General features: G+C 40.8%; 1 protein-coding gene across 6 annotated transcripts in view; it reads left to right on the top strand.

The window, feature by feature from the left end:
• Window positions 1-1102: 1102 nt before the first annotated feature.
• LOC114135386 (tensin-2-like) overlaps window positions 1103-17242 on the top strand; it is a 30714-nt gene continuing 14574 nt past the window's right edge. The window contains exons 1-3 of one of the 6 annotated variants that reach the window (XM_028002650.1): window positions 1103-1827; window positions 9376-9481; window positions 9640-9677. In XM_028002650.1, coding sequence (XP_027858451.1) covers window positions 1708-1827; window positions 9376-9481; window positions 9640-9677 — 264 coding nt within the window. In that variant the 5' untranslated portion in view covers window positions 1103-1707. Of the gene's footprint in view, window positions 1828-9375; window positions 9482-9639; window positions 9678-13141; window positions 13258-17242 lie in introns of those variants that run through there. The other 5 variants (XM_028002647.1, XM_028002648.1, XM_028002651.1 and 2 more) reach the window with 5 other exon arrangements.

Genomic DNA, 17242 nt, shown 5'->3' with positions numbered 1-17242 from the left:
TACAGCAAAACACCATCTGCAACTAGTTTATGTTTGACCAAGACAGTCTTCCAAATTCTATACATTTACTGTACATTTGTGATGGTAGGATAAGATGCTTCCCACCCAGCAGCCTGTTGGCATGTAGATGGTGCGCATTGATTTATAGCGCCGTAGCGATGCCAATCTGAGCTTTGGATATTTCTTCTGCTCTTTCCCTGACAATGTTGCTCACTGGGCATAGTGGCAGGATAAACTCAGGTCTTCCATCATTCTTGCTTTTCACGTTTCCAGTTGTTTGAACTTTGACATCCTTTATATTTCCTGCCCTATGAAGATGAAAACACGTCCTAACTAACTGCATGTCTTACTGTCTTTCTCATTTTGAAAAGTGTCCAGTCATGCATTATGAAAAACAGTTTCAGAAGGGATTTGCAGTGGTACCATCGATCATACGACTAGTGGATTAGTATGCATCTTAATTGCAGGTTGGATGGATTTGTCAAATGTTTTAATGTTTCTTGTTTTTGTTTTGCACTTCCCAACCAGGCCAGCCAATAAATGTGTGCGTTCTGACTCCGCTCACATCAGATCAGAAATACAAGAAGCATTCCTCAGCTTAAAACCCTCACAAACACATGTTGATAGTTTCCAGCCCAAAATAGCCCTCAACCATTGGATCTGTCTCAGTTTTCAACCAAAGACCGCTTTGTACGTTCTGACTGGGGGCTAAGAACATGGCTGCAGAAAGAGCTTATTGTTGGACGGTGTTTTTTTCTTTTTAAACCTCGCAACCCTAAAGCCTCTGACTTACTGCAGTATTTTGTCTGGGGAACCCACTTTGAGGAAATACTGTTCTGTGTGAGTCCCAGAGTTTGGTGGAATTCATCCAGCCAGGGAAACACAGATCTTTGGTTTAAGCACAGAGCCTGCCATTGTTTTCATTTCACAGGAGACAAGCAGAAGGAATAAAAATGCATGAAAGTTGGTGTCATGTGCTCCATCAAGCATAGTGGTCAAGTTAATTACATTTAGAGCATTTGCGGACTATTTAAAAATGGAAAGGTGGAAGGAAAAAGAGAAACATTGCCTCAGAAGAACCTAAGAGGTTCAATCTATGAGCTGAAGCGCCGCAGCGAGAAGGTCTGTCAGATCACTTCCCCGTGAGGAAGAAGAACATGAGGGCCTGACGTGAAGCCAGAAAAAAAGGAAGAAGAGTCTGACATCTACAAGACAACACAGCTGCCGCTTCTCCCCTGTGGAGGGGCAGCAAGATGGAGCGAGATAGGCGAGAACCAAAAGGTCCGGCCGCATGAAGAGAGGGGGGCATTTTAGAGTTTGGACGACCCAAGAAGGAGGTGCCGCTGAGTGGAAAGCAGAGGGGGGGGAGAGAGTTGGTGACGGTGAGCTTTCAGGGTGAGGATAGCTGGAGAATGCAGGAGGAGGAAGCAGAGAGGAGGGTCAACTCTCAGTGACACTTCTGTCAGGGGGAGAGGGGTTGTAAGAGGAAAGTCCGGGGGAGCTTGAAGTCATCTGGGGTTGATTTCAAGGCAGGACAAGCTGTCAGAGCTCAGGGCAAAGGTGTGAAGAGGGAGAGAAGGAAAATGTGGGAGAAGAGGAAAACAAACATGAGGCGGTGAGAGAAGGATAAATCCAGAGCTGCCCGGACCGTGGTGCTGGCGTTAAGGAGTGGATAAGGGTTGAAGGGAAGAGTTGAAAACTGGAAGCATGGGGTGTATGCACAGCAGCAGCAGCAGGATGAAAGAGGACGGCCCGGGTACAGACACAGGAGGAATCCCTGTGAAGGCGGACCCTGAGGTGCATCCTGGGATCATTCAGCTTTCACAGGTACATCATAACCATCAGCTTTTTACTGCAAATATGGAACGTTTGACTTTTCATCATGCAGATTGCCGAGTTCGTTAAATGAAAAAGTGCATGTTGAGCTTGACGGAAATCAGTCGGTGAATACTCTGAAGCTGATGTCGCCTTGGAGAACAAGGCTTGAGCGGATTTCAGCTGAAACTTAATTGCTACAAATTTTTCTGGTTGCATTCGCCACTGATCACACATCAGTCACAACCAAAAAAATGCAAACCATTCTCACCATGTCTCAAAAATAGAGTCGGTGCAGTTCTGCTGCTTGTCGGGAGCATTTCATTATCCAGCTCTGTGGAGCTCCCTTTTCATGAAGTACACTGACGTAGAATCTCATTTGGCAAGGTGCTGCTCATGTTTTCAGCCTCTCCCACTGTTTATTCAATGCACTAATGCCTTTCTATTAAGGAATTATACAGTGATTACAGCTTGATCCTTAACTTGTGTATTGACAACTTATTACTCATTATAATGAGGGGTACAGTGGAAGGTACAAAGACAGCCCTTGTCAAGGGAACATGAATTAATGGTTAGTAACTTAAGCAACTAACACTTTGTAAAGTATTACGGCAGCTATAAACTCTTAAGGCATTTATTAAAGCACCCGTCACTTTTAGCTACTCTAACAACCTTTCAATAATGATCTATTATGTATATAAAATAATATAATGAACTTTAATAAGGGTTTACAAACCCCTTGCAGATTTAGACCTATTAGTTGCTCATAGGTAGAGTTTTCTGTAAAGGCACTGATGAAGCTGACACTTTGAAATAGCTTTATCCTAAACAATTATTTCATTAATTACGCTGGTAACACTTTATAAACGATTAAAAGGTAAGAGATGTATAATGTAACAACCTGGCAAATAACAGTCTATACCTCTATTAGTAGATTATAAGGTTTACATCTTCATCCGTCACTGATTTACCAAATATTTGTTGGTGGTTTATATGGGAAGAGTTCATGCAAAATGAATAACACTATCTGATAGGTATTTTCCCTTACAACAGGTTTGTAAGTAATAATTAATTAAGTGGTTAATACTGTATAAACCAATAATGAGTAATTGCCCAGGCAGATAACAGTCTTTTCACACAGTGTGGAAAACACCCTAATTTCTCTTTTTTTTATTATTATTTCTATCTCACCTGCAATATTAATGGTGTCTAAAGTGTTAACAGCTTTATTAATAGCTGATTTATTAAATAATTATTAGTTGCTTACAAGGGGAGGTGTATTGTAAAGTTATTGTTATATCTAATAAGCCTGCGGCAAAAATTCATGCACAGCAGCTGATTCACTTGTTTAATGGTTAATGATGTCTCCCGAGGCTCCAGGATGGAGAGGAAGTAGTATTAATTACTGTCTGGATTTGACTCACCGCCTTCCTGTCTGCTGGATTCTATTTAGGAGCATGCGTGGACTTGGACCGAGCACTTTGAACTTTTATAGAACCGAGAGGAAAGTGTTGCCCGCTGATGCAACCATCAAGGCTACGCGCCAGGATGTGTTTGTCGCCCACAACAAACAAATCGGAGTAAAATCCCGCCGTGGCTCACCGGAGGTCAGCAGCAGCGGCATCTGGTGCTCTCCATTTAGAGAACACCTTTTAATTTGTTGAAAAGAATGATGTCAGTGTTGGGGAAAACTTGAGATCCAAAAGCACGAAATACAATTCATTCTCGCAAATTAAATTTATAGCGGTACATGTCAAAGCAAGCACCTCGCAGAGGGCTTAAATAAAGCCTGTATTCTGATCAAATCAAGAAAGAGTCAGAATCCCATCCAGCTCAGTACTTGTAAGTTTAATGTGTTGTTAAAAGAAGCCAAAGTATTGCATCAAGCCTTCCTTCCCTCCTTCCTTCCTTCCTTCTTTCCTTTCCTCCCCCCAACATGTGGTTTCAAGTCTCTCAGCTGTCTGGATCACTTGTGTGTATGCATGTGTTTGACCATGCCAAATTATGAACACATATTCCCTGCTGGATGGGTGGACTTGGAGGCAGTGGATAGAAACAAAGTACTTCATATTGGCTGAGGAGGTCTGAGATGGTTTTGAAGTGTCTGTTTCTCTCTGTTGCTCTCACGCACACATTCCTGCACCTATTTTCAGCTTTTTTTTCACGGCTGTTTAGAGTCATGCAGGTTATAAATACCCACCCAGAACTGGAGCGTACCCCCAGCTTGCCACCTGCTCCTGTCTCTTCCTGAGTGGATAGCCAGTGTACTATGTGTGTTTGTGTGTAGGGGTGGGTGGGTGTGTGTGTACATAGGGTTGTGACTCCTGGTCTCCAGCGTGTCATCGCTTGTGAGGTGGCACTGAAAAAAGGCAGCGCGACATTTAGTGGCGGGGGGGTGTTACTGTACACAGCCCATTCACAGAGAGCAATGTCCAGGACAGATTTTAGTTGAACTGCAGGACAACTGGGTGACATTTTTTTCACTTTATAACTTTCAAACATAGACAAATTACTGTAAAAGCAACTGTCGCTGTTTTCCTGAAATGAAAAAAAAAAAAGAGATCATGCAACTGTCACGGTCATAAAGAAATCCAGTATAGTGTTGATTGTTGGCGACTCTCTCTGGATCTGCATGCTGGATGTGGAGGCGCTTCAGGCTATCGTTAGTGGTCAGAGATGGTTGGGGAGTGACATAAACGTTGGCTGCAAAAAAACAGATGGGGTGGGGTTCTTCTATACTGCAATGCAACACTGGAATTCTGCTGATACTCGTGAGATCCTCCGGAGACTCGATGTCTACTCAGCCAGAGATCATTTTGTGCTGCTAGCAAAGAGAAGAGCAGACAAGAACTCAAACATTTCTACTCTGTTTTAGAACAACTTCAGATGGAAACATGCATGAGAGTTTTAGTCTGGTAGTGTCATTAGTTTGCAGCTTTTCAACAGCCTTATTGTTCGTCATCAACTTTAATGCAGCGTGAATGCAAAGAAGATGGCGTTTGATTGATTTAGTTTGCTAAAGTATTTCCATTCTCTTTCCCTGCTCAAGAAAAGCCTCCACAAAGCATGATGCTGCCACCAGCATGTGTCAATATGAGATGGAGTAGAGTGCTTAAGATGATGTGCAGACAGTGTTAGTTTCTACCATGCAAAGCGGTTTTCATGTAGACCACAAAGTTCGGTTCATGTCTTATGTTATGACAACAGCACATTGTTGCAGATCTTTGCCCAGTTTGTCAGATGGCTTGTGGTAAGCAGCATACATGACTTCTTGTGGCTTTCTTTCAATAAGAACCTTATGAAGGCGCCTTTTCCATAAAGTTCAGATTTGTAGGCTGAATAACCAGATTCTCCAACCGGAGTTACAACGGGTCTCATAAGTTGTTCTTTGATCAGTACTCTCCTTGTCTGAGGGTGGACCTAGATTACTGATTATGTAACTTTTCAAGGCAACTGGCTCAGCCAGATGTTATTTTAGGGGGATTTGATTAGAAGAGTCACTGAAGTTTTTGATTGCAATATGACAGAATCCGAAGTTGTTTTATAGAATCCTTTTTAAGGATTTAGTTATGTCTTAAAATGTGACCTAAGTTACCATCTGTTGATTTTTATTACCAAGTATTTTTTTTATTGTTGACTAGAAAAAGACTTTACTTAAAGCACCCTTAAGCCTATCTTTTCAAAATAAACTAGATTAATCTGGTCTGACAGATAAATCTCCATCGTGTCAAAAACAAATACCATTAATTGGTATCGGGTGCGCTGAAGCAGGGAAATGTATAAAACATGCAGGGCAGCATGCCTTTAGGACCAGGGTCGAAAAACAATCGAGGATGTAATCATAATTTTCTTCCTTAAAAGTCAGCTGCACTATAACAATTTGTCCACCAGGAGACGCTCTTGGCTCATCTTCAGCTGTGGCTCACAAATCCTCTATTTGTGCCACAGTAGCCGAGTTAGAAAGTTGTAAAGGAAAGGGCTACTCCAAAATAAAAATAATTGAAGACAATTTTATTTTAAATGTTTTATTTCAAAGAATAATTTGCATCTAATCAAAGTTTGTTGCCTCCGACAATATGCTGTACATTATTGCTGAGGCGTAAGGCTCATTTGACTTTTTTGTGCTAACTTTGTTCTTGTTAAACTGAACTGCTATCTTTAGCTAAATAATCAGAAAAAGAAATTAATAAATATATGAAAAATACATGTTTGTCGCATGGTTGAAAGTTATACTCACTGTTCAAAAAGACTTTTTCTTTGTCTAATTAAATCTGATTACATTTTTCCTGTTTAGGTCAGCCAAGGTTGCCAAAAATAATTTTAATATATGAAATGGCAGAATTAGAAATAAATATTTTATACACTTTTGCACCAGTCCTCCTACACAGGAAAACACACAGAACATGATAATGTCACCCTCATACTTTATGGTGAGATTGGGGTATTAAAGAATCATAGATTCCCCCTTTTTCACCCTAAATGTAACAATCTTTTTATTTCATTTAATCACAAGACGTGTCTCCAAAGGTCTGTTTCACTGTTTTATTTGTTTATTTTGTTGGTAAGTTTATTTTATAGGGACATAGACAAGCTGAGTGAAACATTATGGACAACATTAAAATGCTTCCTAGAATACAGCGGTGTGGTTGAAATTATTGAAAGCTTTCACGGTTTTTGACTCTACACACGATGCCTGTAGCGGCCTCTAGTGGAGGTTAAGAGTTACCTCAGTTTAGCCTGTTCTCCACAACAGGCTAAACCGCTGGTGTACAGAGTTTGGGATAGCAAAACCAAACGGCAATATTCTTGGCATTTTTTATTTTAGCAGTTAAAGAAATAACATATTAAGACAGTATGCTGTACGCACGAGAAAAGCAACTGTTTTACTATTAAATACTGGCAGTAAATTAATTAAGAACTGAGGTAGGTTGTACACATCTGATAGTGCTCAATAGATAGGTTTGTTAGACTGTAGTAAAGTAGTAATTTTACACGCTTTTTTACAGTAGAACAGTGTACAGTGTTTGCTGCTCTGAACCTCTCCCACTCTGCCGCACACGCCACCATTTAGCATGGCACAACCCCACCTTCCTCCAGATTTTCCCGGGCCCCTCCTCTGTTCCTGGAAAATTGTAAAGGTTTAATGTGCCTCACATGCTGACAAATGGCTTTACTCTGGTGGTTTAGGACACAACCTTATATAAACACCATCCCACTTCTTTTCACCAGGAAAGGTGGTTATTTAAAGAAAAAAAAAGCTGAGGGTTATGAATCAGTGCCTTTAACTTTCCAGTTCATATTCTGTGTGTGGATTGATATATTTTTAGGGGGGAAGGGGGGTGTTATAATTTGTATCTTAAGCTTAGATAAAGCATAATATCACTCATTTATTTTGATAAAATGTTTCAGACGGTAATATTACAGAACCCTGAGTGTTTATATCTCTTGAGTTTATTCACATTTTGTCACTTTATAACCACAAATTTTATTAGACCAACACAAAATAATGTATAATTGTGAAGTGGAAAAAGCCGCGCCTTTCACCAAACAGAAAGCATACCATGGGATTGCATTCAGCACTGTTTTACTGCAATATTCTGAAATTTTAAAAATAAAATTCAATTCTAACTAATTGCTCCCAAAGTCACTTATATGGTATATAGAGTTTACCAGGGTGTAGTTTATTCCTGGTAAAAGGCAGCTGCTCTGTAAGGGTCGTTAGACAACATGAGTAAACACACAAAAGAAAAATAAACTTGAAACCAACCTAGAGATGGTCGTCAGCCCAAATTAGTTGCTTGGACAAGGAGAAACTGCCAGGAAGCCCACGGTATTGGTGCATTCTCCTTGGAGTCAAAGGTCAGCTTCTCTGAGTTTCCAGTCAGCAACATAACAATAATGCTCCTTGAAGTAGTTATTATTCCAACTGTGAACGTTGGATGCTGCCAATCAACCCAGAGTTTGGTGTGCAATATGGCTACATGCAACTCTTTATTAGCATTTCTGGTGGTTTTTATCTAGTTTAATGCCTGGCCTTTATAATACTGTAGAATGTCGGCACACTCCTTTCGAAATTAAATGTATAAAACATGGAGAATGTTGTCCTGCAATCAAGCAGTAGAAAAACCCACTGTCTTCTTGCAACTTTGTCGATCTTGAAATGAGTGTGACGACATTCACAGCTCCTAGCTTTGGCTTCCTGGACAGAGACGTCTCTGCTCACAGGAATGCATCATCTTTCACAGCTCAGGTGGCAGAATTTTTTTATTTTTTATTTTTCCCCTCCAGGGGATCTTTTTGTGGGCTCTAGTGTCCCTTATATGATAGTAGGCTGACAGGAAACGGGGAAGGAGAGGGGGGAAGACATGCGGCAAATGTCGTTGGGTCCGGGAGTCGAACCCACGACGGCCTTGTCGAGGACTCAAGGCCTCCAAATACGGGTCGCGCTAACCGCTACGCCACCACGGCACGCCCAGAATTGATTTTTTAGGGTAAGATCTTGCCCTAAGTCAAATGAGATCTAAAACTAATATATTGGCCAACTTGGGAAACAATGAATATAATATCGCTAATTTGAAACTTGGGGGTGGCAGCATCATGCTGTGGGAATGTCGTCCTTTAGCAGGGAGAGGGAAGTTCATCAGGGAAATACAGGGAGGTCATGAAGGCCAACGTGTTAGAAGCTGCAAAAATGGATTAGATCGAAGCCTGCATGCAGTTTATCGGTTTTTAATGAAATAAAGCCGTTTTACATCATTTCATTTGGTTCATCAAGTAAAATACTTTAAAGTCAGTGGCTGTATTATGAGAAAATTGGAAAAAAAACTTTAAAGTGTGTGAATACTTTTGTAAGTCACTGTATATGAAACTATATTCCAGAAATAGTTGAGTCTGCTTCTGTCATATTTAGGTTTTCCTTTGCCAACAGAAACTCCACGTTTATATTTACACAGCTGCCAACATTGTCCAGGTTGCTCCCACCTTGTAATGTTGAACAAAGATCTTTGATCAATATTACGTCAGAGAAAACGTCACGCAACACGATTTGAAGGTAGATCTCAAAAAGGACAAGATAAGAAGAAACTTAATTTATACAATAAATGTGCTCAACAGTATGTCCGGTCACATCCAGCTTGCCTGTACAAATTCAAAACAGGGACATGGAAATGAGCAGCTGAACCTCCAGTGTTTCATCATGCGATCGGCCCACAGACCAAGACAGAATCAGAGCATTTTAAAAGACTTCTTTTGTGGGGGATGCTGAGTTTACAGCAGGCTATCCGTGTGCACGCCGGTGTGTCGCTGAAACAGCACACATCCGTACTGACAACAGCGCCGCAGGGGGACAATCTGAACCGAGACGCCCGAGGAAATGACAAGAAAAATGCCAAACCTCAGCTCGTCACGACATCGCACACTCACAGTGCACGTCGGGAGAGTTTTCATGCTCTTTTCAGTTTGACATCACTGAAATAACGCTTTCCTCTCAGGAACATCATTTGTGTTTTCATGCATATGCTGCGTATTCTGCATTGGTGATCAGCCTTTGTGTTCCTCCAGCTCACCAAGCCGACGAGTCACGCCTTCACGGCGAAGAGCTTCAAGAAACGACGGGTGTGTGACGTGTGTGAGCAGAACATTGACAACCCAGGAGCTTTCTGCAAGGGTGAGTCCACACACCTCTGTCAGACCAGGTGCAGCAGGTCCAGAGTCAGGCCTGACCAGAAGAGATGCAGGCAGACAAGATCATCCTGGCTGTCTTTTTTCATGGACTTCAAAGCTGATTCCCAGAGTTAAACCAGGTCCTCTTCTTATTGATTGCAGAGTGCAAGATCGTGGTCCACAAGATGTGTGAAGCAAAGGTAAGACGGACATTCAACCGAAACTCACCCAAAAGCACACCTCACCCTTTTTCTGGTCTGAGGCGTTCCCCTTGAACAGTTTTGCGTTTTCTCACATTGCAACTGTAAAATTTAATTTTATTCATTTTTATGTGATAACTGAACCCAAAGCTACACATCATACACCTAGCAGAATTTGACGGCCCTGTGTGTGTTGCTGAAACACAGGGCTATATTATAACACCCAAACTTACAAAACACATCAAATTCTCACTTACGCATTTACTGCACGCATTACACCTTGTTCCAAATTGTTATGCAAATTGGATTTAAGTGTCATAAAAATAACATTTTTTGTTGTGCTATTAAATTTATACCTGGAATTGTGTGTCAGGGCTCTTTGAATCACTATAATTAATTTCAGAGAGCTGGGTTTTGTCTGGTGAGCTCAATTAAAGGAAATCTACTTAAGAAGGATGTTCCACATTATTAAGCAGGCCACAGGTTTCAAGCAATATGGGAAAGAGAAAGGATCTCTGCTGACAAAAATCATCAGATAGTGTAGTGTCGTATAACAAGGTATGAAAACATTAGATATTTAACGAAAACTGAAGCGTTATCGTACAGTGAAGAGATTTGTGGCTGATTCAGAACAAAGATGGATTTGTACAGATAAAGTCATAATGAGGAAGGTTCCTATTAGACAAATTCATCGGATTAAGAGAGCAGCTGTTAAAATGTCCTTACAAAGCAGCAAACTGTTATTTGAAGCTGCTTGTGCTTCTGGAACCTCAAGGTGGAGGATCCAGAGGCTTGAGGTGCATGAACCTACTATTCAGCCGCCCCTAACCAGAGCTTACAAGCAGAACCGGTCGCAGTGGGCCCGGCCGCAGAAGATCTGAGGGTGGAATGCAGTTCATATCAAAACAGCAGCTCTGGGAAGGTATTCTGATATCCTGCAGAGAAATTCAAGCAGAAACTTTCCACAAACTCACAAGTTCAATGGATGCAAGAATTGTGCAGGTGATATCAAAGAAGGTCCTATGTTAACATGTAACTCGGCCTGTTAAGATGTTTTTGATTGAAACAGCTTTTGATTTTAGTACATGTGACCATCTAATGCTGCACATTCAAAGAATGACCGTTTGCAGTTCTTTATAATCCATAAAATGTTTAGAAAATCTGCTGTGCATAATAATTTGGAACAGTGCATTTTGAGATTTTTATTTTTGAAAAAAATACTGTTCTCATGGGGAGCTTTGTTCAGTAAAATTTTATTTATACTGTAATAGTTCATGACTTGAAAATTATTTAAGATTTAAGAAAATCTGAGAAAATATCTCTTGCATAACAATTTGGAAAACGGTGTAGTAGGGCACACCCCAACAATTGCTGCTGTTCAAACTCCAGCATCTGTGTGTCCCGAAAGGAAGTGACTTAACCTTCAATCCATGTACTGTAGCTGTGGCTGTATGTTTAGAGCTGTTGTCCTGCTACTAGGTGAACCTCCACCCTGGAAAAATATCCCCACACCATGATGCTGCCACCACCGAACTAACGCATGGACAATGTGCTAGTTTGCTTGTATGCCAAAAAGTTAAGTCTCGTCTGACCAGAGTACCTTAGTTCACGTTTTTGCAGTTATGTAGCAGGTGGAAAAACTTTAAACAGCTTCTTTTCAGGCTTTTGTTTTTGACTTTACTATTTTAATTTATAATTCATGAACTTATGTTTCAGGCTCTTGAATTGTAAAAGCATGTATTTCATATATAGAAGTAGCAGAATTCACTTTATTGTTGAAAAGAGAAAAAATATTTATAGGAAAATATAAAATAGTTGATGGCATCTTTGAAATCTGGTGCTGATGCTAAGACACATATGAGCAAAAACTCTAATTTTGTTTACTTTGTCTAGCAGAGCTGTTGTCCATGTTGATTCCTCTGAATAATATTGATCACGCTTGAATAAGATGGTGAGCAATGAATTAGTCTGGTTTTAAAGCTGAATTGTTGCTTTATGTTGGACCGGTCTATGTTACAGCTGATTTTGGCAAATCCTGAACAATGCGAAGTTGGGTTTTTAACTGTGTATTTCCACAATAAACACAAACCCACTTGTCTTCACATTTCAAATAAATAGGATGCAAAGAACCTATCAATAAAAGTGAAATGCCTGAGAGTGGAAAACGTGTTGGAAACCTAGGGCTTTGGACAAAGAGTGGACTGTTTCATTTTAGGATGACATGTTTCCACTCTGTGAGACAAGCACTCCCTCTGTCCACAGCTTATGTCAAAACATTGGCAGCAGTCCCCTTACCCTCATGTGACAACAGCTCAGTATCACTCGCCACTGCGGTCGTGACCCCACCATGAGCAGGTGGCTGTTTGCCACTGTTCATGTTCGGCAGAACAAATCAAAAATACTCTTAGAAAGCTACATTCTTTCTGAGCCCTGTGTGTTGTTTTTGTACCCATTTTACAGATTTTCTCCATTAGCCTGAAAACATTAATAATCAACCTTATGGGAACGATGTTTATCTCCATAATCTTTCTGCAACATACCCTCTGTATTAAATGTTGCAATGCTGCATATGTAAGCTCTGTCAGTTCCCGTGCCTTACCGGCAAGCGTTAAAAAAAGAAAAGATAGCATCTATTATTTTCATCACACTTATGCCTCCGGTCACCATGGCAATAGGCAAAAACATTTCTCTGAGGCTGCAGCCAGGGAAGCATGGTTCTGCGGATGAGGGACGACTTCGTCACACGGGATGGTGATCAGTGTGGACAGGAGAAGTCAGAGTGGGTAAATATAGAAAATGACAGGAGTGCCATAGATGCTTGCTAGTGAGTGATTATGGGGGTGGGAGGCAGCTGTGTGTGTGTGTGTGTGTGTGTGTTTGATCATTCCCATTTTGGGGTATTCATAAATAAAGTGGAACATTAGGTCAAGGGTGGAGACTGATGTCTGCTTCATGTCACGCCAAGTCCCTTTCTGTATATTTCATCTTCTTGTAACTCTTTCAAATGCCACATTTTCATCTTTATGCTTTTTTTATTGCTGTTGTTAAAACTAAAGTGTCTGATTTTTTTTTTGTATCAATCTGGTAGGATTTCAGAATTTCTCCCCTATTTATCTTTGCCATTCATCCAAATACCAGATTACTCATGCTCGTCCTTCTGTCACTTCAGCTTCTCCTTTGTCATTTCTACTACCAGACCCTAAGGCTACTGGAGAGGTCAGCAGACATCAGTGCACCGTGCATGGCAGCTTGCTGTCTGCATGCAGAATACCGAAGTAGCCCTGAGTGCACGAGCAAGCAACAGCACTCGCCCCGCTGACGCGCTCGGCCGTTTCTACGTGTATGTCACAGACGCAGTAAGAGGGTTTAATGCTACGCTGCGCGCTCTGCCTGCACACTCATAGTGTGTGTGCGTGTGTGTGTGTGCCTTATTATGAGGGTGGAAGATGAAGTGAGTTGGTGAGAGAGCGAGCAAAGCGTTTGTGTGCGCTGGAGGAGTGAGGCGGGCTGTGTGTCGACACAGTCCACACACAGGACCGCTCAGAGGCGGAGGGAAAGGACAGACGCTCCTCTTGAAGAGGTAAAACACGCTCTGTGTTGTATTTATTTGAGTTTAGCTTCCCATGATGGGCACAGTAGCTGAAACTTCTTTTAGGTAATCTTTTTTTTATTTCTATTTTCTCTGCAGACTTTTCTCTGTTGTGTGTATTTTTTTTCCTTATAAATATGTAGCCAGAGATCTCATAGTTTGATAAATATATGTATAAAAAAGTGGATTTTGTTTGCTCCAATGAATTAAAAGCACTCCTCCGCTGGCCTGTAAAACATACACAGATTTGAATTATTTATTCTCCTGAGTGAATTCATGACAGTTACTTTTTAATGAGACATGTATGAGGAAACTGGTACAGGACTGGGGTGGAACTCAAATTATCGATGCTGGTCTGGATGCTGCGACCCTGAATGAACATCTTTGATACCTTTCACATTAAAGGTGCACAAAACAGTTTCTGTTGATGTCTGTCTGCGAATAAACATTCAGACGTCCTGGCTTATGCTGATTAATTTTGATATTAACGTGCATGTTTAGTAGCTGCTATTTTAGAGATACATACCTATTCGTCAGTTGACATTGTAATTAGGCACTGTGGGTGTGTGTGTGTGGGTGTGTGTGTGTGTGTGTGTGTGTGCTTTTTTGTTGTTGTTGGGAGTGGATATATATATATTTTTTAAATCCTGCAAAGCTATATTTTATATCGCTTTTTCTGCTGAGGCCAAAGACATTTTCTTGAAAAACTGTTCAAAAACCATAAGCTTTTTTTCCCCAGATTTTATTATTACTGCTCCCAGTATGATACTGCCACCACCAGGTTTCATCATAGGGATGCTTTTCAGAGTGATTTGCACACAGGTCAAAAGGTAAAGAGTTTTCATCTTACAAGAGTAACTCCACGTGTTTGCCACGGCCCCTATAAGTGCTACACTGAAACAAACCTTTAACAGCTGTCATTATACTGAGATTAAATTAGACACAGGCAGAATCCATTAACTGCCTTCTCAAGTGGATTTTATTTAGGGGTATCAAACTATGTAAGCGTGAATCATTTGCCTTCTACTTTGTCTCGCTCTATAGCGTAAAATTCCAATAGAATGCACTGCAATTTCTAGGTGTAATGCTAGAAATTTGTGATACAGTTCAAGAGGTGTAAATCCCGCAGAAAGGCCAGCTCCCATCCAAACGTTACTTGTTTTACTCCCGTCTTCCGGGAGCCTCATTTTCTAACCTTTGCAGCCTTTCATGTGTCACCGCAGGGAGCCAGGTAGACACGCAGTCCTGTGCCAGCGCAGGGTGTCACTGCACATTAGTGGATAGCCAAAAACACAGTCGGTAAAGACAGGCCGAAGCGGATGTCGGAAAGAAACAAAAATATCCGTCGCGATGAATATCTCTGTGAAATAACGACAGCGGCGGCTTATCGCAGTCGCTTCATTATTGCTTTTTGTAATAATCACTGGCATCACGAGCCATATGCAGATAATTATCACGCTTAATTTAACTTTACTGCTCTCCCTCACCCTGGCAACGGCTGAGTATCACAGGCCACAAGTGTGGATGCATCCCTCAAATGTTTACACTGACCCTCTGCTTTTCATTTTCTGAGATAAGCCGGTTAATATTCCGGGAATTAGGCTGTTCCCCATTGATGTTGAACATTCAAAACAGGCTAAGTCTTTAAGAATGTCATCTGAAACGCATTTTGTGTGCTTTGTATGGATGTGAGAGTTGTTTCATTTTAATTGTCCAGGTGCTAAACGTTCTTGACCAAAAAGGGCAGCTAGGCCAACTAAGGACAGTGATTTACCACAGCCATAAACTTTTTACATGACACATGGTACAAATCCACTTAGAAGTGTTGCCATAATTACAACAAAGAAGGTGAGTGGCTTTGTGAGATGACTGACATCCAAATAGTCAAACTAAGCTTTCAAGTCTTTTGAGGTGGATTCTATTTAGTCTAAAATAAGAAGCCTTATTAAAATAGCGCTGCTAAATCTGTGTGAGACTCATGAGGCATGTTCAGCTGTTGACATCTTTCTCCCACTCAGAACTCTCCCTTGTTTTCTCTCTCTCTGTTTTCCCCCCTAACCCCCATTTCCTCTCCCATCTTTTTTCCCGATACCTTCCCCATATCTTTCTATCCCCTTTATGGTTTGGTTTTGCTTTGAGCTCCTACTCCTTCCCTCTACTTGCTTTAGACCCGTTTGTTTGTGACGAGCGCTGGCTCTGTGTGGGGATATTTATCAGGCCGGTGTTTGTCATCTAACGTTGCCTGAATGGGTGATGGGGGGGATAAGAGGACCTGCTTGAAGCACTGTAAGCAGCGGCATAGATGAATGAAAGAAGAAGAGGGGCTTAAAGGGGGCGGAGGAGTGATAATTTGGGAATAAACGATGAAAGCAGAAAGATAAAGTACAGAGATGAATGACACGTGCCTTCTACAGTAGAAATTATTCCAGCCACTCCCAAAAATTCCCTGAGCTAAACTTGAACTTTCTGTGTTTTTTTTTTTTTAATAAAGGGATTTTGTTTTAGCTTTTCATGAGTCTATGGAATTTGGAAGGAGCTGTGGTCATTTTCCCTCATACTGACAGGATGGCTTACTCACTTCTCCCTCTTTCCAGTGAGAGATGTCAGCTCAGAGAGAAACGCCTGATGCCTAAGTCTCCAACATTCACATGTAGATCCCACCTCCACTGGTCTGACAGAGCCATGTGTTGGATTTGCTTTCTCTGAAAACACAAAGCAAGACATGGCAGTCATCAGGCGGACGCATATTATGTCGTTAAGGTCTTGATACTGCAAGTGCTTAACAATCGACTGTAGTCAAGTAGACCATGGCAAAATGTTGGGTTGCTTTGCTTTACTAATCCTGTGAGGAAAATGGACCAATCCATACCTGAGAAAATTGATGCATTATGGGTTTGACGCAACATTGTGGGTTTGGTTTTGAAACCTCAATATTATTGACATTAGGCTGACAAAACAGCCTACATTACTAAGCAAGATTCATTTGAGTGACACTCAATATTTGTTTCCTTCCACCCATTCATTTTGAAATTAATTCTTGTAAGGTTGCTTTGTGTCCATCTTCATCAGTCAACAGATAAGAGGCAGAGTACAACCTGGACAATTCGAGAATCTACAAGATAAATAATATTCACACACACCTTATAACATTTTGCCTGCTTTTGGAAAGTGGAACACTGAAAGAGTATCTGGAATCCACAGAACCTTCTCACTGTGAAGCAAAGGGGCTAAAAATGATCACAAGTGGGGTATGTTTTTATTTTTTTATTTTCTTATTCTAACTGTAGTTAAAATGATCAAATTTAAAGAAAAAACAACCTCCCAATGTTTAAGGAGACTTACATTTAGATTAAAAAAATGAATACGTTTACTTGTGTTGCATTGGTACTCAAAAGTCAGAATTTTAGAAATTCCCAAATTTGAAAGAAATTAGGTCACGGTTGTAAAACTTAAGAGATTACTGAATGTACAAAATATGGTGAAATATATTAGTAGTTTGGCTCACATTTAATTTTTACACTCATTCAGACTCACATCAGTCCAGATCCGACTTCTGATGGAACTGAAATTAATCACTTGGTAGACTTATTATGCAGAGATGAGAACATTTCTTAAAATAAATTAAATGTTTTCTTTTAAGTACTTGTCTAGTAGACTAAACTTTTGGAGAAAAAAATATATCTCAGTTCAGAGTAACTCAGAAAATCTGCATTGTTACAGTTTATTTACTGAATGAATGAAAAGTTTCTTTCTGGAAGAATAAGTAAACTTGAACCACAGGACCCACCAGCCAGTCCACCAACATTTATTCTGCTCCTGACGGAGGGAGAGATGGAGTGATGTCACTGGCACCTTAGTAAATGCTAACTTATGAACAAAACAAACTGAACCAGATGGCCCCACTCCCGTTGGCTCCAGCATGCATTAATGAAGACCCTGCGGCTGGCAGAGCTACCAAGCACACGCGCATTGCTCT

This window comes from Xiphophorus couchianus, chromosome 20 (genome assembly GCF_001444195.1).
Source record: "Xiphophorus couchianus chromosome 20, X_couchianus-1.0, whole genome shotgun sequence".
In the NCBI taxonomy this organism is placed as follows: Eukaryota; Metazoa; Chordata; class Actinopteri; order Cyprinodontiformes; family Poeciliidae; genus Xiphophorus; species Xiphophorus couchianus.
The sequence above is the reverse complement of the archived record's forward strand: the minus strand, read 5'-3'. Positions and strand labels throughout refer to the sequence as shown.